Raw genomic sequence first — 26,563 nt, 5'->3', positions numbered from 1 at the left:
TGTTCTGGATATGCTGCAACGGTTTAGTCGCAGAGGCTGGGAGTCCAGCCAAGAGGGAGTTGCAGTAGTCCAGGTGGGAGATGACCAGCGCTTGGACAAGGAGTTGCGTTGTGTCTTTTGTGAGGAAAGACTGGATCCTGTGGATGTTGTAGAGGGCAAATCTTCAGGATCAGGGCCACGGCAGTGATGTTGTAGTGCCAAGGCTCCTCATCTTTGATGAAGGCCATACTGTGAAATCCTTGACAGTGATTGACAGGTCTATGCAAGATGCACGTCGCAACATGGCTGTTGGGAGGAGGATGGGGAAAAGAGAGAAACAGTTGGGTGTCATCAGCATAACAGTGGTAAGAGAATCCATGCGATGTGATTGCAGAGCCTAGTGTTCTAGTGCAGTGGTTCCCAACCTGGGGTCTGGGCCCCCACTAGGGGGGTGCCAGAGATCACAGGGGGTGCACACAACTTTGCCTGCTCTGAGGTTGTGAAGTTATCAAAATTATATTTGTGCACATTACATTTATAAAATCCCAATCACACACCCAAATGTATAATCCAAACTGAAACATATTTTTTGTCCACATTAAATTCATTAAGCTATTCATAACCCACACCCCTATGAGGTAGGCCTTTTCTGGTCAAAAATTAAACTGTGTGTGTGTGTGTGTGTTTGTGTGTGATACACCTGATGACACAAAAAGGAAGAAATATATCTATATAGATTATAAAACAAGGAGAACAAGAGCAAAAACCTACAACTGTTGTTTATTTTTGCAAATAAAAGTTTGTAGGTTGGGTTTGGGGAGGCCTGGCTTGTCTTGGACACAGGCAAGGGGGGCTTCAAGGAAAAAAGGTTGGGAACCACTGATCTTGTGTATAGTGAAAACAGAAGCGGTCATAATACTGAGCCTTGAGGGACACCAGTTTTCAGAAAGCAGTGTTTGGACAAGGAGTTATTCCATGTGACCTGAAAGGTGCGATGAGGTGAACCAGGTTAGAGCAGAGTCAGCAATGCCAAGTTCAGCCAGAGCGGAGAGGAGGATTTGGTAGTTGACTGAACGCAGAGGATAATAAAACCCTAACCCTGGGAAATAAAACGGATGAACTTGCCACACTCGTGAAGACCCCGAGAGAATACCGTGAATGTAGCATATTTTGCTTCAGTGAAACTTGGCTGCACTCGCACATCCTGCATAACAGCGTGGAGATTCCTGGCTTCAGTTTGGTACTGGGAGACAGAGACTGTTTAAAAAGTCGAAGAAGAAGGATGGCAGGCTTGCACTTTATGTGAGTGAGAGGTGGTGCGATCCCAGACATGTCAACATGAAGGAACGGCTCTGTACCCCTGACATTGAACTGCTAGCTGTGGGAATGCACCCGTATTATCTACCAAGGGAATTCACGGCTACCATTGTTATCGCTGTTTACATCCCACCGTCAGCTGATGCAGCAGTGGCCTGTGAGGTCATCAGCTCTGCTGCTGCAAAACTACAAACTGAACACCTGGATGCATTCATGGTTATTACAGGTGATTTTAATCATGCCTCACTGGACAAAACTTTACATAACTTCCACCAATATATTGACTGCCACACAAGAGACCATAAAAAGCTGGATCTCCTGAATGCGTATGCTTATCCATCATGGATAATCCTCTCCACCCTCTCCACCTCACACTGGTCAGACAGTGGAGCACCTTCTCCAAAAGGCTGCTTCAGCTTCGCTGTCATAACAACAGATACAGGAAATCTTTCCTGCCACAAGCCATCGCTCTATACGATAACTCTCTCACCTCTGCCTGACAGAAATTACTCTAATCTCTCTACTGTTTTATTGTACTGTTACGGCCCCAAACTGAACACAACCAAAGACTCGAACAAAAAGAGGCCAGTAACATATAAAGGATGCCGACTCAACACAGTCAAGTTGAAATGTTTTTATTTAACAAAAGAAAAGGGGCAAGAGTTCCTGGTCAAACTGAAAAAAAAGAGAGAAGAGACCCCAGACCAGCCATGACCGTCGCATCTGGGGAATCCTCCCAACTAAAGCTGCCTAATCAAAACTGCTAACCTACTTAGAGCAAGAAAACAAAAAGATACGAAAACAGGACTACCAGGAACTCAAACCCAAATTAAAACAACAAAGCCCTGGCACTCTAACAGGCCAGGGAACTGAACCCAAACTCAAATCAACCACAAAGTAGAAAAAAAACAGCAAAAGACTGTGAGGCCAGCGCAGCCTCCCTCCTCCTGCAACACACCTGTATCGGATTGGTGTCACCGGCGCCCCACCCTGGCCTGGGGTTGGGGCTCGCAGGCGAGCGCCTGTTGGCCGGGTTTTTACCCACGGGACCTGGCCGGGCACAGCCCGTAGGAGCGACATGGGCCTGCCCTCCAGTGAGCTCACCACTTGCAGGAGGGTTCAGAAGGGGCGGGTGTGGTGTGATTTGGGTGGCGGTCGTGGGCGGGGGCCCCGGCGACCCAATCCCCGAACGGGTACTCTAGCCATGGGGACATGGAATGTCACCTCACTGGGGGGGGAAAGAGCCTGAGCTGGTGCGAGAGGTTGAGCGGTACCGGCATCTTGGGGTGCTGAGCATTGAGTCCGGACGAGCAGAAGCATCAGACATGAATGAATTTGTGAGACGGTTCAGTTACTGTCACAAAAAAATGAAGCATAATGCTGTTTTAGAAGAGCAAAATGTACAGTAGTCACCCACATGGAACTTTGAGTATGTTTGTGAGAGAGATGTTTTGAGTTGACAGAATTTATGAAAAAGTAAGAAGGTTTTTTAAAAAATGAATAAAATGCAGGATTTTCTCACATGTTGTGTGTGTTTCAGATTATTTTCTTTAAATATACTATTATAATCCCACATTGGGATATTCTTTTGTCCACTCACATTACACACAGGCACGCACACACACACACACACACACACACACACAGTGAAGAGAAGATGAGTGAACACCACATGCTATGGTGTGCGACGAGCAGTGTTAGGGGTCGGTGCCTTGCACAAGGGCACCTTGGCAATGCCCAGGATGTGGACCACATTGAATCACATTGAACTTTTTTTTTTTTTTGCCTGAGTGGGACTTGAACCAGCGACTTTCAAGTCCACAAGCCAAGTCCCTATGTGGTGCTAGTGCTATTGCCACCCCACTTTGTCTATGTATGTATCTATGTATGTATCTATGTATGTAATTACATTCAAGAGTTTGAACATGGTGTGACTGGTGAAATGTACACACCTTACCAAAACGGGGGATTGCGTGCAAGGATGAATATTGTGGCCCCTTGATGGCCCCATACTCAGACCAATCCTGGATCTGCCACTGGTCACATTGGTCAAAAAAGATAATGTTAAACATTTTACATATTCAGTATGAATCTGATCTTGGTGTTTCTGGTTATACAAACTGGGTTCACTCAGGTGTTCAATAACATTTCTGGTGATAGAAACACTACAGGTGCTTTTTATCCTCCACATCCCTGAATCAAGTTGCCCCACCTCTGGGCTACATCTGCTGTGATTTTTTTTTTTTTTTTTTACCACGATAACGCCTTACAACCAGCGTCCTCCTGACATGTTGTTCCGCACAGCAGAGCCTCTGAGTGACAAAACAGACGACCCGCCTCCATCCAAGTGCTACCAGCCAATGAGGCTGCAGAGCGGGGACGAGCCTTCAGCAGCAGCCTCCCATTTCCCACTACAGTAAACCTGTAACCCACACTGGTAGTCATGTGACGATCATATAGTACAACGCAGCCCTGTCTAAGCGCCAGTGTTGCTGCAGCTGCATGGCTAGTCTTGAGGGCAGAGGCTGCTCTGACGATCGACTGCACCGGATCAGACCACTCTGATCGCGCTCTCTGATCTGGGATTATACTTGCTGTGAGTGAACAAGGTAGGACTGCTGCTTTGGTTCATGTTTCGGTGGCTTCAGGGTGCGCGTGTGTGCTCGGACCAATACGCTGCAGGAGCTGCATGAAAACATGTTTACGTTTAGAGCGGTGCGCGCGCCTACTCAAGCGTCGTGCAGGCTGTGGGTCGGGCACGCGGTCAGTGCTCCGGACTGTTCTTGGCCCTTGATCCGTATCTGCGCAGCTTAATAACACAGCATAGATGAAATATTTTGGGCTTCTTGTTGCTGCGCGTGTGACAAGATGTATAAACTTCCCTTCTCCAAACGGCCTTCGAAATCTGATGCTGACCAACAATTTATGGTCATAATTGTTGCAGTTGTAGGGCCCGTGCTGTTTTGATTATTTCCTCTCCACCAAAAAGTGAAATGACTCAAAATGTTCCAAAGCCGTATGTGATGACTGCTGTTTGAAGTCTTTCCTACAGCTTCAGAGACAGACTGGACCGATCCTCTGTCTGTGATTGTCATACAGGCCAGCTGATTCACGCTTACAGCGGAGGAGCGCGCGCTTCTCCGGGCTGCCCCGTGCCATGTGTGGTGATAATAATGTTGACAGTTTTTTTTTTTTTGTTTGTTTTTTTCATATCTTTTCTGGACGGGTTTACTGTCGGTCACACAGACCGTGCAGGGGCCCCTTGTAGGGGAGGAAGGGGATGGGAGGGGGTGAGTATGACCGACGCTCTCTGTTCCAGGAAAACAACCTATTTATGAAATGTGTAGTAGAACATTATCAAAACAAATTAGATAAAGTGAACCATTAACAACATATATTCATATAGCTGTTGAGCCACATGGAAAGCAACAACAGTGTGCTGAGCAACAGGTCATAAAGTTGTAGCCTTGAATTTGAATAGGCGCCTGAAAAGGTGAATGAAAACCCAAAACATGCAGTAAATCTTTAGACAAAAAACAATGTACGTAGTCATACCATGGGAAGTCTGTGTCAATAACACTTTATGATAACCATCATTAATATACATAGTAAATGTATAGTCCATTAAACTTTAATGATAGTTATTAATGGTGTATATTTTATTTCACTGTTAACAAACAGCACAATATTTTATGAATCATTTATTAAGACATGGAAAGGTTTATAAACTTAATGATGACCATCCATATAATGTTCGTAGATAAACTCCTCAGTATTTAGTAACCATTTACAAATAATTGTGAACATCCGGCGTAAGGTAACGCTTTATATTAAAGTCCTTGTAATAACTGTTAGTCCTCTGGTAATAAGGCCTTTGGAAGTCCTTAGAAGATGCTTATTAACCTCAGTGATGGCAAAATAAACATGTTTGTTGTTAGATTATCAGACATTTACAAGAAACATGTCAATAATTTATAGACTGCTTGAGAGCATTGAAGGCATTTCAAACATATTTACTAAAGTGAATTTAACCTAAGGATCACCATTCCAAAATAGGAACACCCTTCACTAAGAGGGGGTGCTCCAAAACTTTGTAAAGATTTTGCTAATAGTTTTAAGCATCAGATCTTGGAAAGCTGAGACTGTCGTAATTATTTTAAGCCCAAACAAAAAGGAAAAAAGTTATTTCCAGGCTATGTAATAGCCTTCTAAACTCACCCTGACACAACATTAGAAAGAGCTCCAAGAAGCGAGAACGCTCTGTTTGTATTGCTAAGTTTTTCTACTGTTTTTCTAATATTTATATAAAACATTTTTCAAGTTCACTTTGGCTTTTCCTCATCAAAATCCTGTAGGCGGAATGGTAATAATGTTGTTTTCAATGGTTATGCCTCCGTCATTCTATCCCAGAATGAGCAGCATCAAATCAAGAAACAAGCAAGAAACCCCAGGGTCCTAGCTCTCATTTGAGACCAAGATTATGTTTCTAGGTAAAAGGGTTCTCAAGTTATAAGCCTTTTAGTTATAAGAATCTGAGTAGGCGCTCTTAGAAACCAAAAGTCCCAAGCAAAATGCACAGACATGCCTTTAGAAAAAAAATGTGAAAAATCAATTTTTTAGTCTTTTGACTTCATTTTGAGCGTAGCAAGCTGAGACCTGTGGCTATGGCCCAGTTGTGTCTGCTGTGTCCATAGACATACCTGAACCCTTATATCTTAGTCAGATTATTGACATCTGAATTGGACGGAAACCAAAACCTGTGCTCCAACCTCCGTCACTCTTTGTCAGTATGTCATAGAATCACACTTACACTTCTAAAACTTGAGGGTGTTACCTTTCCAGTGGTACCAAACACATCCCTGAGTCTCAAACTGTGTGGGAGCTGTCATACTTTTCATTTCGGTATGTCATTTTGGAAAAAGAACCTTAAAATGGGGGCATTCACTAACAGTCCCCATTTTAGTCAGTCACTAAGTCCAGTTTGTAAGACATCTGATTGCTGAGTCTCAGAGGGTCACTCAGGAGGCCATCCAGCAACCAACCCAAAGAATCAGTATTTGGCATTTAACATCAATTATTTTACAAATTGGACCTTTAGTCTACATTTTATTTAACTGGCCAATCTTTACTGAACTTTTGTGTTGCTTAATTAAGACCAATGCATACCTTATTATGTACTTACAAGTTAACTATGCAGGTCTAAAATGCTGCAGCATTTTGCACACACAGATTGGATGCATAATAACCTCATACTTTCTATTTAAAGGTAGAATGCTCTTTTAAATCTGAGCTGTAGGCACATGTGGAATTAAGATGATCAGACTTCTCACTGTCTTTGTTTATTTCTCTTTAGAAAGACTATATCCTGGCTGGAGACCTTGGATTGTTTCCCTGACGCTGACTTTTTCCACCCTGAGAAGCACGCCAGGTGTTCCACTATCTCACCTGAATAGGAAGTGTGGCCTTGGTGACCTGGGATTGTTTGGCCTAACTTTCTTAACAACAAGAAATAATTCTCCTACAAATTATCCTTAACTCAGACTTCAAGTCCAACAAGAGATAGCAGTTTGGCACAAATCAAGGTTTGGTAAATAACTCCTCAGTCAGGGAGGAGACTTTTCTTCCTCACTGTGCCTCTCCAAAGGCCTATTGGCTATCAGACATGATGACAGATCTTGGCTCCTACCAGGTGATACCCTCACCTTTTTCAGAGGATGACCTGAGTGAGTCGTCCAGCCCCTGCTCCTGTTCCAGCCCAGACCCCCAGGTGCTCAGCTCTAGCTACGGCAGCAACTCTAGTGCTGAGAGCCAGGACAGCATCCTGGATCACCTGCTATCCCAGGCCTCTTTAGGAGGTGCCAACGGTGTACCGAGACTATCTGTGGCACCTATACCATTATCTCCTTTTCTCTGGGACTCACAGCGAGATGAGCCCTCCAAACATGTGAAAGAGGAACACTTTGACTTCCTCACATGGTCTGATGTGAAGACAGCGGAACAACCTGGAGGATCTTTCCAGCCCACACTGGAAGAGATCGAAGAATTCCTGGAGGAGAATATGGAGGTGGTAACGAAAAAACAGGAGATCAGAGAAAGTTGCCCAGGGTTGGTAATAGGACTGGAGGAGGCTCTTGGTCTAGAGGTTGGACTGGAACGGTGCAGGGAAGGCTCCCCTGAGCCTAAGCAGAACCCAGAGGACAGGTATTCAGACGAAACTTTCCCCACTGCTGGCCTAGCCATTGCTGTCTCCAGTGAGGCCAAAACTACAGTTAACCACACACTTGAATCCAGCTTAGGGGTCAAGAAGACTTCAGTGAACAAAACTTCATCAGCAGACAGTGGTACAAACAGTAGTGGGGTGCCAGTCATTCTACGGATTCAGCCCCTTCAGGTCAAGCAGGAGCCCACAATAGTGCCTCAAACCCCTGTAGCCCAGCCCCCACAGCCTGCCGCAGCCTCAGACTTAAAAATTGCACAGCTACTGGTCAACATCCAGGGTCAGACCTTTGCCCTGGTGCCCCACATCCTACCCTCCCCCAGCTTTAATATCTCCTCCAAGTTTGTACGCATTGCACCTGTCCCCATTGCAGCCAAGCCCCTTGGGCTTGGGGATAGCTCAGCCAGCCAGGGATTAGGGATTCTTGTTGGGGGACAAAAGTTCCCGAAGAACCCTGTGGCAGATCTTATCAAAATGCACAAATGCACTTTCTCTGGCTGCACCAAGATGTACACAAAGAGCAGCCACCTAAAGGCCCACCTGAGGAGGCACACAGGGGAGAAGCCTTTCACCTGCAACTGGCAGGACTGTGGATGGAGGTGGGTACTAGTGAGAGAAGAGTCAGCTTATTGAATAAATGTCAGTGTTTCCCTAAGAATCAGACTGGCTGTCTTAGAGCATGAGAAATCTGCCGACCAAATCAGCTAACTTCCGGTTTCGCACCAAGCTTACTTGGACTGGGGTAAAATGTAGCCGGACGGCTCTTCTAGACTCGCCAAGACCGAATTGCTCAAATCTGATGGGGTTGTGAGGCTTTTATTACAGTTTTACAGATGCATCTATCACAGTGTTAGCTTTTACAGTATTGTAAAAGTATTAGCACAGTATTGGATGAAACCACTACTGAACAAGAAAAATCACTCGTGATTGGTTGGCAGATCTGTCACTACTGGTCACCCTGAGTCATTATAAGTGTAAACCCCAATTATAAAATAATAATTTTGTGTGTGTGTGTGTGTATATATATATATGATATAATCAAGGACATGAATTAATTTATTGAGGAAAGGAAAATTTGCGTTGTCTGCCGGGGAGTTTTAAAACCAAGAAACAGCTGATCACAGCAGTCAGTCCATCACTTCATCCATGGACATCAACATGAGCAACTGGACAGCGGCTGAGATCCACGAGATGCACGCATCTCCTCAGTCTCTGTAGCTGTTTGGTTGAGTCCGGTTGCTACTTTCAAATCAAAAGCCCCACACTAAGAACCCAGCTCTAAACTCCAAAGCTCTTATTCTGAAGACAAATTTATTGTCACTGTTCCCAACTTTGTGCTTCACATCACGGTGCATGTTTACGCCTACCCCTGTGGCAGCCAAGTGGTAGCTTTTGGAAAAGGAGGAATGTTACACCTCCATTTTAGAAAGACAAGGCGGCAGATTGACGCCTTTACCTGGCAGCATTTCTATCTAAAAGGGGCTTCTGTCTCGCATCCAGCAGCTGTAAAACAAATCAGTAAAGACAATCAGTACTGTACAGTACTCATTAATGCACCTGATAAATAGTCACATTGACCAAAACGGATCTAATCTAATAAGTCTTACCCTCTTTCTTCTCGATCAACTCTGAGCTGAACTCTTCACAGCTTCCGCCTGCGATGCAAGATCTGGTTGTTTGTACCTGAAGCTCCTGCACACTGTCTCGTAATGTCTTACAGGCAGCTGGAAAACAATTAAATGAGAGTGGAATGAATAAAAAACCTAAGTCACAGTAAAATCAAACAAGGAAGAAGAAAACATCAAAAGTTGCTTACACACAACGGCGTCATTATCAGCATCATGTAAATCTGGACTTGCAGACATATAGGAGGTTATGGCCTCGTTATGAGGCGAGGTTAGTCTGTGAAAACAAAATACGATAAACAAAATGATAAACCTCCGTGTCTCTCTGCGGCAGAGAAGCGCTCTCTGTCAGCGACACTCTCCGCGGCAACCCGGCAAAGCTCCTCCCGTCAGCGCAGGCCTATCTCAACAAAGACCGGGCCGCTTGCTCCTGCTAGCTAGCTTAGCTGAACTTGCTTGTCCAATAAAACACAAACACTTCAGCTGCAATGAAGAGTCCAACTCACACACTCGCAGCAAGTTGTCCGACAACAGTCCACAGTCCTTTAGTGATAAAACATGACACCGAAGACACACACAGTCCTCTGTTAGCTGCTCCATGCCAATAATCCTTGGCTTCTTCTTCCTCACGCTCCAGTCTACCTGGAAGTACAAATCTCTTAAAAGTCATGAACTCTCACATGTAATAAGAGTTGATTTTTTTAAACTTCTTTTAAACATTCAGAACCCATGAAATTAGATTTTAAAGTCACACATTTTAAACAGAAATTATTTATACATTTTAGTATCTTATTTATCTCAAAATATTTCATGCAAATTTCAGCTTCTTAACAAATGGCGTCTTAACTTCCCAAGAGAGAAAAAATTAATAAAGAAATTAATAATTTTGTGTATCTCTTTTACATAACATTGGCTATTCCTAATGACATACACAGTAATTAATCTAGCATACTTTCATTAAATAAATCAATTCAAGCTAAAGTTTAAGAGTCTGTAATGAGGCTATACTGAGCCTGATCTATTCATGCCAGAGATTTTCTTAAAATTAAGTTAATACCTTTTTAAAAAATGTCACCTGGGGTAAAACTCACCCTGCTACCCTGATTTGCATTTGTATAGCTCACAGCATTCTCATTTACATGTTAAAGCCTCCCCTAGAATTAGGGGGTGGGGGTTTCGGACAATTCACGGCAGTTTTCGGTGTTGCCTGCAAATTGCCACGTGCAGTCGTAAACCTCAACTTCCACGACAATCTACAGTGTCACTTACGGACAAAAATCCCACTTTTCATGCAGTGATGGCAATTCAGTGATGACAGTTCTTTGTGGGAGCTTGATCTCGTCGATGAGACCAGCTGTCTTCTTTGCAGAGGAAGTTACAGTTAGGCCAACTGTGTTAAATAGTCTCCTTCTCTTCTTCCTTGGTTTTACCAGCGGATTAAAAATCACACCGCTATCTGCCGGTATCGGAGTATATAACATAATACTACTCATTGATGGGTGTGCTGTCTTGAGTGAATGAGAATGGGACGCGCAGCTCCAAAAATACAAAATCAATATGTGGCGGTCAATGTTGATATTATGGCGGATGGCCACAAATAAATTATTGTGTGGGAAACACTGAATGTATTTCTGTTACATGTATAGATACAGCACCAAACACTCCACTTCAAAGACAGAATTATCTCTGTCCATGCCAAATGACCATAATCAGTCATTGCAGCTTTTGATGCATTTGTTATCTCACCAGATTAGAGACTCGTGAAAGAAGCATGAAACTTTCAGGGTTTGTTCTTGATGACCTAAGCTTTAATTTGAGATGTGGAGGCATTCTCAGTTTGACCCCTGAGGTCAGCTAGAGGTCACTGACCTCTGTAATATGACATTTTCATGCAGAAAATTGTAAATGTGTGTCTCTTAGGATCTAAATATGATATATGTAATATATGTATGTATATGTAATGTATATGTATATGTAAATATTTATTTCCAAGCCTCCGGGCATGAGGAACTCATGGATGCCATTGATAGCAGCCTAAGAGGTCAACTTCATTAAGTGCAGTGAAGGTTACTGGGAATGTGAGTGGCTTACAGCGAGACACTACAGGTGAATAGGGTAAAAAAAAAAAAAAAATAGATATCACCATGAAACTTTCTCAGGTGATTACTCATGTTAAGCTAAGAAAAAAATGCACTGCAAGTTTTTAGTATTTTAATGTTTAGATATGCAAATGAGGCCTTATCTCATTAAAAATGCGCTAATTTGCACACATTGCACACACATAAAGCAAAATCAGATTGTGTGATAAAGCCATGCTCAATTTTTTTTTATTTTGTTGTCATATTAGATGGGAAAATAATTACAGGGGGGCTTATGGACATCTACTTCTGTTATCCTGTAAATCAGAATATACTGTCAATAGCCAGAGTTTTTAGAAATAAGATTTTCTGTGATAAAATCTAGGTTTTCGTGTAAATGAGAGGCTGAACCAAGTTGAAATATCTGTGTTTCCCCTTCAGGTAAACGGGATATTACTTTCCCAGAGTATGTATGTTACATGTGTGTTAGGGCTAGAGTGTGATGTAAGTAAGTAAGTTTTTATTTAAATAGCATTTTCTTCAAAACAAAGTTTGGAAAGTGCTGTACAGGGTACAGTAGACATAAAACATTAGTAAAAATATAATTAAAAACAAAAATAAAAGTAAACAAAATAAAATAGAGAAGATAAAATAAATCAAAGATACATGTACAGATATGTGCAAAGAATTATTACAGTTCACTTGTAAGAAATGCAAGACAATAAAGATGGGTTTTAAGAAGTTTTTTGAAGACATTTAGTGATTCAGATGATCTGACGGAAGAGGGTAGACTGTTCCAGAGGGATGGGGCCCTGACGGCAAAGGCGCAGTCACCTTTAGATTTGAGGAGGGAGTGGGGTACAGAGAGGAGGCCTAGGTTGGAAGATCTGAATGGTCTAGAGGTGGAGTAAGGGCATGTTACGCATGTATTACGTATGAAATACGGGTGTGATAGTTTGCGTGTTAGGGTTAGCTAGAGTGTGAGGTGTGTGTTGTAGCCTGTAGTGTTGAGGTACTAATCATGGCTAAACATCATGTGCTAGTAGATGTAGACGAATGTCCTATGCCCAAAACACCCATATCACAAATGAATTGGGATCTTTGTGCTTTGTGTCATTGGACACCAATGAGGTACTACTAGTCTGCTGGTTATCGCTCTGTACTGTTGGACAATCAAAGGAGAAAGTGAGACAGAGAGAGAGAGCAGCTCATTACCTTTTAGGTTCCCAAGTGCTGGAACTTCTGAAATCACACCCATGCCACACCTGTACCCCAGAACTGTGGGAAAGTAATATCCCATTTACCTTATATTTTGAGCCTGGCTTCATCACACAATCTGATTTTGCTTTTTAAAATGTAAAAAGTACAGAAAGTACAGCATTTTTAATGTGATAAGGCCTAATTTGCATATCTTAACATTGAAATACTAAAAAACTTGCAATACATTTTTTTTTCTTAGCTTAACATGAGTTATCAACTGAGAAAGTTAAATGGTGATATCCATCATCATTATTATTTTTTTTTTACCCTATTCACCTGTAGTGTCTTGCTGTAAGCTGCTCACATTCCCAGTAACCTTCACTGCACTTAATGATGTTGACGTCTTAGAGTGCTATCAATGGCATAAATTAGTTCCTCATGCTCAGAGGCTTGGAAATAAATATTTGGTTTACATTTCTATCACATTTAGATCCTAAGAGACACACATTTACAATTTTCTGCATGAAAATGTCATATTACAGAGGTCAGTGACCTCTAGCTGACCTCAGGGGTCAAACTGAGAATGCCTCCACATCTTAAATTAAAGCTTAGGTCATCAAGAACAAACCCTGAAAGTTTCATGCTTCTTTCACAAAAAGCAAGATTATTGAGCTTAACAGCTCCACTAGAAGGTTTATTTGTCCACAAGACCTGGCAATAGCAGCAGACTTCAGCATGTGTCTGCATGATTTAAAAGGGCTTGATTCCCATTTGCTAGAGTTGCCTGTTTGCTAGAAGCAGCAGTTATTGTCAGTGGGGCATGTCTGAGTGCTGTGCATGGTGTCATATTGGTCAATAGAACCAAGAGCGGTGCAGATTTGAAGTGACACATGAACTGACCTGTCGCTGTAAAGGTCATCTATTAGCACTGATGAGGGGACTTGGAGGGTCTTGAGAACCAGACCCCATCCCACCTCCCCAACTGTTGATTGGGATGATGTGAGGTGTTGGCAACAGAAAGACAGATTAGTTTTTCATAATGTAACTTTGTATCAGGCAGTGAGATATTTGGGATGTGCAAGAATAGCTGGGGTGTCTATTTTATGCAGATGCAGTGGGCTGGATTCACATGGGCACAACATGGGCATCTCATATTGAGACTCAACAACTCTTCAGTTGCTGGGGCAGTGTGTGTGTGTGTGTGTGTGCTTAATATAAAGCAGTAAGATCGAAATTTGGAACCTGCTGTATGAAATGGAGAAGGGCAGTGAGAGAATTTGGATGACTACATCAGTGAGGCAATTGCTTTGGTCATTCAGTGCGTTTACATGCACAGCTTAGTCAGATTACAGCCATAGTTTGACTATGCTACTCAATCGGACAACTGCAATTGTCTGAGTATACATGCCAGTGAGAAAATCGTATTACTGGCCGAAGCTTGTCATACCCCAGTATGAAAATCTGGAGCCTGCGCAGAACGCAGAATCCGAATCCAATCTGATGTAACGTATACATGCATACATGCACTATCAATCGAATAATCTAGGTGTTTTAATTTTACTAGAGAAATCTGATCTGGTCCAATTTTAGTCAGACTAAGGTACATACATGCATTTTAAAAATCCAATCATAGTCAGACTAACCCAGTAATTCGGTTTTCTTGAGTGTCATGTAAACGCACTGACTAAAGTAAAGTTTGTGTGTGTGTGTGTGTGTGTGTGTGTGTGTGTGTGTGTGTGTGTGATGGAGTGTGACCGGAGGCCAGAGTTGCAAGACCTAAGCTGGCTGTCCTGAAGACATCAGGCCAACAAGTGAGACTGACTCAAACCAGTAAAATTAGTGTGCAATTTCTCTTAGCACCTCACTGGAAGGTCAAAATGATTCTGACTGGTTTCTGTGCTTGTAAGTCAAGATTGTTTAAAACAAAACACAATATTCAATTTGAGCGATTGTATAGCCCACTTTTAGTGACAAATTTAGTGCTGCCAGTTGTTGCATGGCTAATAGCTGACTGAATATGATACTTTTCAAAAACCTGATAAGCTGGAAGAAACCACTTCACTTTTCATCTTGGATGAATTCAGCAACTACAGTGAGAGTTTTGTGTGAACATTGTGAACTGACTACAGACTTGACTTGTGCCTTTGATAATCCAATGCAACAATGGCTGAGGCTCATTGGTGTAGTGGCAGTTGGCCATTTGCCATTTATAGTTGAAGAAAACTTTGAAGCTGGAATTCATTGTGAGGGAAGATACTTCTAGAAGCAGCAGTTTCACAAACTTTGAAGACTTTATATTTCATTGCACTTTATGAAGACAAATTGGAGTTATGAGAATAAGAGTTATGTTAAACCATATTCAAAAAACATTAGCTACTTAGAGGGGGAATTTGTAAGCAGTGTTGGGGGTAACTCAGTGTTTCCTGCACATTGATTTATTTTCTGGTGGTCCGCCACAATATAAACATTGGCCGCCACATTTTGATTTTCTATTTTCGGAGCTGCACTTAACATTCTCATTCTCACTTGCTATTCACTGACAGTGTACCCATCAATGAATAGCATGATGTTATACTTTTATACTTTTGCACACATTTGACCTTAGCAGCTAAATGCAAAAAGGCAAAAAGTGAACGCATGTGTGCTGTCTGTGTGTGAGTGTGTCTGTGCTGACGATGAGATGGTAGCAGCAGCTCAACACAAGCAAAGCTGTTAACCATCATTTTTCATCTGTTCTGCGGTTCAGTAATCAAAGTAATCCATCACTGGAAAATAATGCTGTCTTTTCCTTTCCTTAATTCTCTTCTCTCAATAAAGGGTTAGGCTTAGTTGCAATATTACTACTTCTAAATCAAATTCAAATGCACTTTTTTAGTTTGTATGTTGGAATGTGTTTTGGAAAAAAAAAACATGCACTTCCCTTGTATTTGTGCTGTTATCATTTCTATGTAAGCACTTATAGTTTATGGGTCTCCCAGTTGCATGATTAAACATCATATAGCCTCCTAGGCTATAAGAGCCTGTTTTGTATTGTTTTCATTGAAACAGCTGTGCCTAATATGGTATGCTTGTGCCCAGTTTGCTGTCAGATTGTTAGCAAAATAAAGAGCTGTAAATGTTATATTATACTACATTAGGATGCGGAGTTACAGATTGTGGGCCATAAAGCAAATACAAAATGACAGTAGAGTCAAAACATTCAAAGGTACATGTACAGTTGGCTACATGCCATCTGGATAGTATAACCCACATCTGCAACGAGTTCCAAAGGGGTTTTGCAGTCATTTTTGGTAATGCTAAAGTACATTGTAATTACATTGTAATGGCATTAATCTTGCAACCTGAGTAATTCAACACAATTATTAAGATATGGCCAGAATTTTTGTTTAAAGCCAAAGTAGACAGTTTAAGAGAAAGATGGTTGATTGTTGAGTTTCATTCCCAGGGTCGTCAAATACTGATGCGCTGGGTTGCCCAGTGGCTCTGTATGTATACCAACCCAAGGCGTCAATATTTGAAGACCTGGGAATGAGCCTCAATAATCAACATTTCCGTTTACATTTGGGGCATTTAGCAGATGCTTTTGTCCAAAGTGGCTTACAATAAGTACATTTATCACAAGAAAGAAACCACAACACATCACCGTTGTCAAGTAAAAGAGAAAAAAATAGAAACAATTTTCAACCATCTTCCTCTTAGTTACTTCAGCTTTAAAACATTCACAAACTTACATTGTCAACAGAGTATGAACAAACAACAGTTTTGACATCATGTCAAAGACATCTGTGTATTGTGCTACAAAGATGTGTAGTGAGGGTACCATGCTAGCCCCACCCCGTGCTACCACAAGAGACAATTATTGAGCTGAACCCTATTGATGGCTGTAGTGTTGGTCCGTTGGACTATAGTACAAACCTGGCAACCAGCCACCCTTCATGTACTGTACTTGTAATGCTGTGTGTGTCCCAGTACATGAGGGGAGCTGCAGAAATGTGTGCAACAGCAATCCAGGCTGTTTGTTCCAACTAACAAAGGGCTCTTGTCTATATACAAAAGGCAGGATGTAGTTTGGATGGAAGTGTATGTGTGGGACCAGTGTGAGTCTGTGTGTGTGTGTGAGTGCGTCCATGCGTGCATGTGTGTGTATGTGGGGGGGGGGGGGGGGTTAAATAAGGAGGCTGACCAAAGGGAAAAAAGGTTGGGAGAAATGTGAGAGTAGTAAATTGAGTGAGGTGAAGAGACTAACTGAGATTTTAAAAAAGAAAAGACAGGAGAAAAAGTGCTGGTGAGCTGGTCGAGGGTGGTGGTGGTGGTGGTGGTGGGGGGGTCCAGTTTTGCACACAATCATTTGAAGGGCGAAGCTGTGAGGAAGTGTAGCAAACAAAGAAAAAGGGTTGAATAGTTACCATGACTGTGGGCTAGGAACGTCCAGGCTGCCACACTGAATGAGAGAGAGGAGAGGGATCAGTCAGGGTTCCTTATAGACCATGAGGACAGGGAGGGAACCTACACTGAGCCAGCTACTGTATATCCAAATGTAGAACAACAAAGTATCTTCTAGGTACATCAACTTACCACATGTTGTCATTTCAGACTTGTATTTGTAAATTGTTTTGCTGATTAGACATCAGTAACATACTCATGTCTCTGGCACTGTACATCAGTGGCTCTGGTGCTTCATGCTAACACTAAATGCCATGTCAAATGGACCGTCAGGTCACTAGCATCACCAATCTTCAGATAGTTTTTATAGTTTAGAGATCAACTATTATCAATTTAGCACAACCATGACTGGGTTTAACCTGTTTTGGGGGCCCCATGGCAAAAACCTTTTAGGACCTCATTGACCCTGGCCCAAACACATTTACATGTCCACCATGTGTACAATATCACTAATGGAAGGTAAGTAATTACATTTACTCAAGTACTGTACTTGTACTTTATTATTTCAATTTTAGTATATTTCATACTAACTGTAATCCTAATGTTTGGAGGCAAATATTATACTTTAATTCATGACATATATCTGGTGACTTTAGTTGCAAAAAGAAGCAAATGTTAAAATTAACCTGATCTTTTTCCCCTAAAGTAATGTGGGGGAAACTGATTCTGATCATCAGAAAAATGCTGAATAAGGACAAGAACACTCATGCATTCATACTGGATGCACTGCAGCCATTCATTTCATGGTCAGAAGATGAGGTCTACACAAGATTTTTATTCCTGCCTACAGTTGTGCCAGTTCAATCCAGTACTCTTTATATGGAGCACTAGAATGCAGTGGGGCTTTTTAAAATGGAATAAATGTAAATCCAGCTGTTTAAGAAACACATTTAGCTGACAAGAAATTAAATGAATCCCTTTAAAGAAAACGGCTTCAAATTGATTCAGTTAGGCCTAAAAGTAAAAAAAAAGAAAAGAAAAAAGATAGTGTTTGTTTCTCTGATACTTTCTCACTGTAGATGAGCAGATCCAAACCAGATGGTGGAACATAGTCTTAAGAGACTTAAGAACAGTAGTGACACTGTTACTGTTAACACAAAGAGACTATCTACACAAACTACATAAACCAGTTTGTAGATCATATTGGATTGAAAGTTTACTGGCAGAGCATTGTATGAAACATTTGTTCAGCCTCTTTCATTGTGTTTCATTCCGTTGTGATGATGAAGCTAACTGTCTGCCCCACATTACAGTTAATTGAGCTGCAATCATGTTTCTGTTCAGTCCCATGGTTAGAAGATGTAACTGGACCAAACCTCTGTCCCAAGTCACTGTGTAGACTTGATTTGATGGGCTGGTGTTTGGGAATGTTGCAGAATGGTCGTACTGCAGTGTCTGCCTGTGTAAATTGTTAGATGTTGCATTTAACTTAATGGTGTCTACTACTGCAGCAGCATTACTTTCACTTAACTGTGAGCATGTTATAGTCTGACAGGGTTTTTCTGTAGCCCCTTAAGTATTGCTGCTTAATTACAGGGTGTGATTATATCGATTCATCATCTTGTCAGGTCAGCAGAGCAACATCTGGGCTGCAGAGCTCAGCTGGGGACAGTCAGTTTCTGGGAAGAAGCCTCAGAGCTTTCATAGCCTTGCATGCTAACCTGCAACCATGCTTGCTTGCTCAAATGAGTTACAGGCTATAAGTCACAGCATCAACATGTGAAATATTTGTGGTCATGACAGATTATTACGTTGTGAGATTCAATAAGAACATTTCTGGCTCCAGTAGCTGTTGGGTTCATTGGGAATGACAGGGAGTTGCTAAAACTAAATACAAAATAACGATGCAAGTGAATAAAGGAGGAAAGCTGACGGCTTTAGTGCGTCAGCCGCACTGTACAGGGCCATTTGGTGCTGTGAAATATCTTTTGAACACACAATTACTCTAAAGATACATTTTTTGTCACAGTCAGTTTGATGTGTTATGGAAGTAGTTACACACAAATGGTGTGTGATAGTCTTTGCCAAACCACACACACCTGAGACACTTTTTTTCCATTATGATTGATTTTCTGTAGGGGTGGAACAGTCATTGTCTGCCAGTCGCACATCTGGCAGGAGTCTCAAGCTTTAGCACTGAAGTTCTAAGTTAAGACCGACAAGTACCAAAACTTGTGTCTCAAGTTTTGAAGAAGTATCAAATTGAATGACGTTTGAAATGTTTTCATACTAAGAGTTACTTTAATAAATGTATATATACATTAAATGATTGAAAACATCCAAACTGATTTGATGAGATTTAGGATACTACAAACAAGAGTGCATTAATGTTTAGTAGCATTTTATAAAACCTGAATCTATCATTCCCTTACTCACCCTTAAACTTAAGCAACAGAAGTTGAAAATAACTAAAACTCAATTAATATACAGTATCTTACAAAAGTGAGTACACCCCTCACATTTCTGCTACTATTTTGCAACTATTTTATTATATCTTTTCATGGGACAACACTGAAGAAATGACACTTTGATACAGTGTGAAGTAGTCAGTGTACAGCCTGTGTAACAGTGTAAATTTGCTGTCCCCTCAAAATAACTCTACACACAGCCATTAATGTCTAAACCACTACCAACAAAAGTGAGTACACCCTTGAGTGAAAATGTCCAAATTGGGCCCAAAGTGTCAATATTTTGTGTAGCCACCATTATTTTCCAGCACTGCCTTAACCCTCTTGGGGATGGAGTTCACTAGAGCTTCACAGGTTGCCACTGGAATCCTCTTCCACTCCTCTATGACGACATCACAGATCTGGTGGATGTTAGAGACCTTGTGCTCCTCCACCTTCCATTTGAGGATGCCCACAGATGCTCAATTGTGTTTATGTCTGGAGACATGCTTGGCCAGTTCATCAGCTTTACCCTCAGCTTCTTTAGCAAGGCAGTGGTCGTCTTGGTGGTGTGTTTGGGGTTGTTATCATGTTGGAATATTGCCCTGCAGCCCAGTTTCCGAAGGGAGGGGACCACGCTCTGCTTCAGTATGTCACAGTACATGTTGGCATTCATGGTTCCCTCAATGAACTGTAGCTCCCCAGTGCCGGCAGCACTCATGCAGCCCCGGACCACGACAGTCCCACCACCATGCTTGACTGTAGGCAAGACACACTTGTCTTTTTGCCCCTCACCTGGTTGACACCATCTGAACCAAATAGGTTTATCTTGGTCTCATCAGACCACAGGACATGATTCCTGTCATCCATGTCTTTGGTCTGCTTGTCTTCAGCAAACTGTTTGCGGGCTTTCTTGTGCATCATCTTTAGAAGAGGCTTCCTTCTGGGATGACAGCCATGCAGACCATTTGATGCAGCGTGCAGCATATGGTCTGAGCACTGACAGGCTGACCCTCCACCCCTTCAACCTCTGCAGCAGTGCTGGCAGCACTCATACGTCTATTTTCCACAGACAACCTCCGGATATGACACTGAGCACACACACTCAACTTCTTTGGTCGACCATGACGAGCCTGTTCTGAGTGGAACCTGTCCTGTTAAACTGTTGTATGGTCTTGGCCACCGTGCTGCGGCTCAGTTTCAGAGTGCTGGCAATCTTATTATAGCCAAGGCCATCTTTATGTGGCGCATCCATCCATCCAGCATCTTATCCAAAATCGGGTCACGGGGGTAACAGCTTCAGTAGCGAGCCCCAGACTTCCCTTTCCCCAGCCACATCGGCTAACTCTGCCTGAGGAATTCCCAGGTGCTCCCAGGTCAGAGAAGAGATATAATCCCTCCACCTGGTCCTGGTTCTACCCCTAGGTCTCCTCCCAGTTGGACGTGCCAGGAACACCTGTCTAGGAAGGTGCCCTGGTGGCATCCTGATTAGATGCCCAAACCACCTCAACTGGCTCCTTTCCACGCAGAGGAGCAGCAGCTCTACTCCCTCCCAGATGGCTGAGCTTCTCACCCTATCTCTGAGGAGAAGCCAGCAACCGTGCAGAGAAAACCCATTTCGGCCGCTTTTACCTGCACTCTCACACTTTCAGTCATGACCCATCGCTCATGACCATAGGTGAGGGTAGGGACGAAGACTGACCGATAGATCGAGAGCTTTGCCTTCGGCTCAGCTCCGTTTACGTCACTACCTTGTGGTGAAGCTCATGCAACACCGCATCCACTGCTCCGACTCTCTGGTCAATCACACACCCCATCATCCCCTCACTTGTGAACAAAACCCGGAGGTACTTGAACTCCTTCACTTGGGGCAAGGACACATTCCCCATCCGGAGTAGGCAATCCACCAGTTTCCTACTGAGAACCATGGCCTCAGATTTAGAGGTGATGATCCTCATCGCTGCCGCTTCACACTTAGCCGCAAACTGATCCAGTGAGCACTGTAGATCTACAGCCGATGATGCCATCAAGACCACATCATCTGCAAAAAGCAGTGATGCGATCTTCAGGTCACCAACCTGTAACCCCTCCACACCACAACTGTGCCTTGAAACCCTGTCCATGAATATCACAAACAGAATTGGGGACAAGGCACAGCCCTGGCGGAGGTCAACACCCACTTGGAACAAGTCCGACTTACTTCCGAGTACATGCACGCAGCTCTCGCTTTGAGGATATAGGGATTGGATGGCCCTTAGAAGGGACCCCCTCACCCCATACTCCCGCAGCACCTCCCATAGAACATCCTGGGGGACCCGGTCATACGCCTTCTCCAGATCCACAAAACACATGTGGACTGGGAGATTGTACTCCCAGGCCCCTTTCAAGACCCCTGCCAGAGTACAGAGCTGGTCCGTTGTTCCACGGCCAGGATGGAATCTGCATTGTTCCTCTTCAATCTGTCCTCTCAATTACAGAGGGTGGCTGAGTGGGATTCAGGAGGTCACCAAAGTACTCCTTCCACCGCACTATTACCTCCTCAGTTAAAGACAACAAGGTCCCATCCTTGTACACAGCTTGGATGGTTCCCCGTTTCCCCCTCCTGAGGTGGCGGACGGTTTTCCAAAAGTGCTTTGGCGTCGCCCGAAAGTCCTTCTCCGTGGCCTCGCCAAACTCCTCCCACACCTGCTGCTTTGCCTCTGCCACAGCAGCCCTTCGGGCCCGTCGGTGCCCCTAAGCTGTCTCAAGAGTCCCACAGGACAACATGTCCCTAAAGGACTCCTTCAGTCGGATGGCTTCCCTGACCACTGGTGTCCAGCACGGTGTTCAAAGGTTGCCACCCCTTGAGGCACCTAAGAACCTTTGGCCACAGGACACAGCTGCAGCTTCAACAACAGAAGCTTTGAACATTGTCCATTAAGGTTCGATATCCCCAGCCTCCACAGGGATGCTAGAGAAGCTCTTTCGGAGGTGGGAGTTGAAGGCTTCTTGGATAGGGGCCTCCCCCAGATGTTCCCAGCTTACCCGCACTACTCGTTTGGGCTTACCAGCTCTGCCCCTCTCTTCACCCGAGTGTCCAAATCACACGGCTGAAGATCAGATGATACAATCACAAAATCGATCATTGACCTTCGACCTAGGGTGCTCTGGTACCACGTACACTTATGAGCATCCTTGTGTTCGAACATGGTGTTCATTATAGACAGACTGTGACTAGCACAGAAGTCTAATAATAGAACACCACTCGGGTTCAGATCAGGGAGGCCGTTCCTCCCAATCATGCCCCTCCAGGTATCTCGATCATTACCGACGTGTGCGTTGAAGTCCCCCAGTAACACCATGGTGATGGTATATTCCAAGAAGGCCACACACTGCAAACTGCCGTTCGGTGCATATGCCCTGACAACAGTCAGAGTTTTCCCCCAGGCCTTAGGCGTAGGGAGGCGACCCTCTCGTCCAATGGGGTAAACACCACGGGTAAACAACCCGACCCCAGCGGTTTCTCCTGCAGATGGTGGGTCCATGGGATGGGGGAGGGAGAAGTGCCACATTGCACTTTTGGGCTGTGCCCGGCTGGGCCCCATGGCAGACCCGGCCACCAGGAGTACGCTCTCTGCCCTCCGTCCAGGCCTGGCTCCAGACGTGGGCCCCGGGCTTCCCCCGGGCAGGGTCTCTAGCCTCATACCTCTATTTTCCATGGGGTATTTTGAACCATACTTCTTATGGAGTTCTTTGCCATGAGGTGACATGTTGAACATCCACTGACCAGTATGACAGTGTGTGAGAGTGACAACACCAAATTAACACACCTGCTCCACATTCACACCTGAGACCATGTTAATGCTAATGAGTCACATGACACCGGGAGGGAAAATAGCAGATTGGGCCCAATTTGGACATTTTCACTTAGGGTTGTACTCTTGTTGCCAGCTGTTTAAAAATTAATGGCTGTGTGTTGTGTTATTTTGAGGGGACAGTAAATTTACACTGTTATACAAGCTGTACACTCACTACATTGTCGCAAAGTGTCATTTCTTCAGTGTTGTCCCATGAAAAGATATAATAAGATATTTGCAGAAATGTGAGGGGTGTAATCACTTTTGTGAGACACTGTTTATATGTAAGATTCATGATAAGTTTAATACAAGCAATTAGCCTGTACAAGACTGTATAATGACAGATCTATTACACACACACTGCACACTGTGCTACATTACACACACACACACACACACACACACACACACACACACACACACACACACACACACACACACACACACAACACAGACTAACTGATAAATATTCAAGTCAGAAAAATAAACTATTCACGGTAGATAATGAGTTCAGAAGTCTCAGTCAGCTGATACTTCTGTATCTTTCGTCAGATGGTAGCAGGGTGCACAGACTGTGTTCTTGTCTTGTCTTTTAGTATCTTTGGGCTCTTTGAAGACATTGCAGAGCACTGATTTCACTGTCGCCCTGTAGACGGTACCAGTGATGTTCTGGTGGCTTTAATAAACCACTTAAGACCTGTCCTGTCCTGGGTGTGATGAACCATGCCCATTTATGATGTTTCCAGTCAGGATCTTTTCTACTTTTGGGGAATTTAGCTATCTTAAGTTATGTTAAGAAGTAGAGCTTTTTTGTGCTGTTTTATGTTGCTCAATATATGCAGCTGCAGTTTTTAGATGAATATATGTAATTTCTGGTTGCAACCCAAACTGATATCTGACACGCTAAAGTTACAGCTTTAGGCTTACTGCTAATTTAGTCAAAAAGCAAGTGAAGTCAGGAGACATTGTTGTCAAAGCAAAGTCTTTATTTTCTAATTTTTTCAAGTCAAGATTTCTGACTCTAGTCCACACTTTTGACTTTTTCCATTTGTCTTTGTCTTATATAAAACAGCTCCTGTCCTTCTCCCCTCCAGGTTTTCCCGGTCTGATGAGCTGTCCCGACACAGGCGGTCTCACTCAGGTGTGAAGCCCTACCAGTGTCCAGTGTGCGAGAAGAAGTTTGCCCGCAGTGACCACCTGTCAAAACACATTAAAGTCCACCGTTTTCCACGAACAAGCAGGACAGTTCGCTCAACTAACTGATGATCCATTCAGATCACTGGGATCACTTGGAAGGCTCAGGTCACTCTCGTACAAACGTCCATGGGAGCAAGATGTGGGCATGATTACTCAGTTGAATATGTGAGAGGAAGGACACCTTACTTTGTGTTGTACTACTTTGCAGTCGGTGATTGTTCTAATTTATTGGACAAAGTACATGGACCATTACCACCCTGTAATCAGCTAAAGGTTGTTGTTGCTGTTGGTGCAGTGGTATGTTATAATCCTTATTTTTGTTCTGTCCTTATCACCTGCCTCAGCAGAAGATGAGAAAAGCTTATTTTCATTCAGTTTGGATTAAGTGATAGTTTTGGTCAGAGGCACTCATGTCCATTCTGCCTGGATCAAAACAACTGCCTTTTATCTTTGTGAAAGCTGCCAATGTCTTGGACATTTGTCATGATTCAAGTTCTTTCAGACCCTCATTAGCTGCTATCAGAGTTGCAGTTACTCTTCCTGGGGTCCACAGATGTTTCTGCTGTAAGGTTACTCTTCTAGCTTTGTCCTAGTTCTTGCTGCCTTGCACCGCAGTTCATTGACAGTACAGTTGAATAACATCTTCATTATTCAACTTGGGGGACACATATGTGAACTACCGCTTGCTTAGCAAAGTAAGGGAAATCTGACAATAAGCTAACGAGACCCCTCTCACAGTCCTTAGTGAACCTACGGAGATGGAGGAGGATGACAGAGCAACACAATAACTGCAAAATTAAAACGCAACTAAAAGGTTAAGCACACACTGATTGTTGAATTGGCCTTGTGATGAGTGTTAAATGATCTTTGTTCATTGTTTTATGAAGCTAAGTGATGTGTACCTATGTGCTGCTCTTCTGTTTGTCTGCTTTTCAGGCTTTACTGTACCACAAAATCCTTGGAATTTGGAAAGCCAGATGCTTTGGGAAAGTCATGCTTTTCAGTGGTGCATAGTTTATTGGGGTGCTGGGGTGAACAGTGACTGTTCAAAAGCTGTCATAACATGGAACATATCAGTCAGTACATTGCCAAGGAACTGAATGTCTCAGTCTCCTTTTAATAATTGAACTATTATTTTACTTATGACACAGATGACACAAAATCTGCCTCAATGCTGTTTTTTTCTGTTATTGGAGACACCCTGACAGCCTTTTACCTGAGCTTGCAGTAATGTTACTTTGGGGTGACATTGATGGACAGACTACAGACTGGTGCTGAACTACCAGGAGGATGAGCCTCTGGGAGATGTAGTCACAACATACTTTTCCAGGCCATGACAAACTTCCTATTACCTGATTGCTCTCCAACAGTGAGCCACACCCATTGTGACTAAGTACGGGTGTGACCATGCCGTCCATGCGTAATTCATTTATGTAAAGTCACAAGTAAAAGGGGTAGATTGTACATCATTCCTTTTGTTCAATTTTTGAATTTTTAATGCTTGTGCTAACACAGGTGTTTTATCACATCCTATGAATGTATGCAAATATGCAGAAGTGTACATGCATCCAGGAAGCACACATATACTATTCTGATATCATATCTTAAAACAAATCAGTGGATGTGAAGATTTCTAGTGTAAACCATAAATGTGTACATTACTTAACACTTCAGTACATACAGATATATTATATATTTTTTTCTTTGTTCTATCCAAGACGCATTTACAAATAAAACTGAGCAGAAAGAAATGTGTCTATGTTGTCTTCAGTAAGTTGTAAACTGCTGTATTTAAAACTTTAAAGGGGCAATGCTTATATCAGTATGGCCAAAATATTAGTTAAAACATTCATTCATATCAACGGTGTGAAGAAACAACAGTGTTGACCTTCTGTCAAAGACATTTGTCTACCTTCTACGTAGTCTTCAAGCTGCCTTCAAATTCTTGCCATGTTTTAGAAATTACACTTTTAAGACCAGTGACAGATGCTCATTGTCAGAAGGTTGACAAGTTTTTGTAAACAGAGGCTTGGATAATCAACCCTTGTTTCACCAACTTTTTCTAGGTTTAATAACATCTACATGCTCCAGACGCCACATAATGACACCCAGGACATAATGCGCAATTCAGCCATGGTTCTATTTGCCCCAAAATCATATAAAGAGAGATCTGAACATTCTGGTTAGTCTACTTCCATGTTTCATTTGTTACAGTAATCTTCCCCATTTTGTGTACATTTCTAATAAAGGTAGACTTCTTTAAAAGCCTCAGATTACTCAAATT

At 42.9% G+C, this 26,563-nt stretch overlaps 1 protein-coding gene and 1 long non-coding RNA gene across 2 annotated transcripts; one reads left to right on the top strand and one right to left on the bottom strand.

Moving 5' to 3' along the window:
- Positions 1-7,205: 7,205 nt before the first annotated feature.
- On the top strand, positions 7,206-25,743 carry LOC119020580 (Krueppel-like factor 15). Its single transcript, XM_037100022.1, has 2 exons — positions 7,206-8,112; positions 24,177-25,743. Exons 1-2 carry the CDS (start codon positions 7,355-7,357, stop codon positions 24,343-24,345), a joined length of 927 nt encoding a protein of 308 aa, XP_036955917.1. The 5' UTR covers positions 7,206-7,354; the 3' UTR covers positions 24,346-25,743.
- Positions 8,552-10,871, bottom strand: LOC119020584. The gene is made up of 2 exons (XR_005075365.1): positions 9,121-10,871; positions 8,552-9,016 (listed from the first exon to the last, which is right to left on the bottom strand). It is a non-coding gene; the product is annotated as an uncharacterized LOC119020584 (long non-coding RNA).
- Positions 25,744-26,563: the final 820 nt, after the last annotated feature.

The sequence above is a fragment of the Acanthopagrus latus genome, chromosome 6 (assembly GCF_904848185.1).
Source record: "Acanthopagrus latus isolate v.2019 chromosome 6, fAcaLat1.1, whole genome shotgun sequence".
Taxonomy (NCBI): Eukaryota; Metazoa; Chordata; class Actinopteri; order Spariformes; family Sparidae; genus Acanthopagrus; species Acanthopagrus latus.
The sequence above is the reverse complement of the archived record's forward strand: the minus strand, read 5'-3'. Positions and strand labels throughout refer to the sequence as shown.

Excerpts from the sequence above, each read along its gene's own strand:
- LOC119020580 (XM_037100022.1), top strand. The coding sequence starts at position 7,355 with ATGGAGGTGGTAACGAAAAAACAGGAGATCAGAGAAAGTTGCCCAGGG. Across the intron at positions 8,113-24,176 it reads TGGCAGGACTGTGGATGGAG|GTTTTCCCGGTCTGATGAGC; the intron begins GTGGGTACTAGT and ends TCTCCCCTCCAG.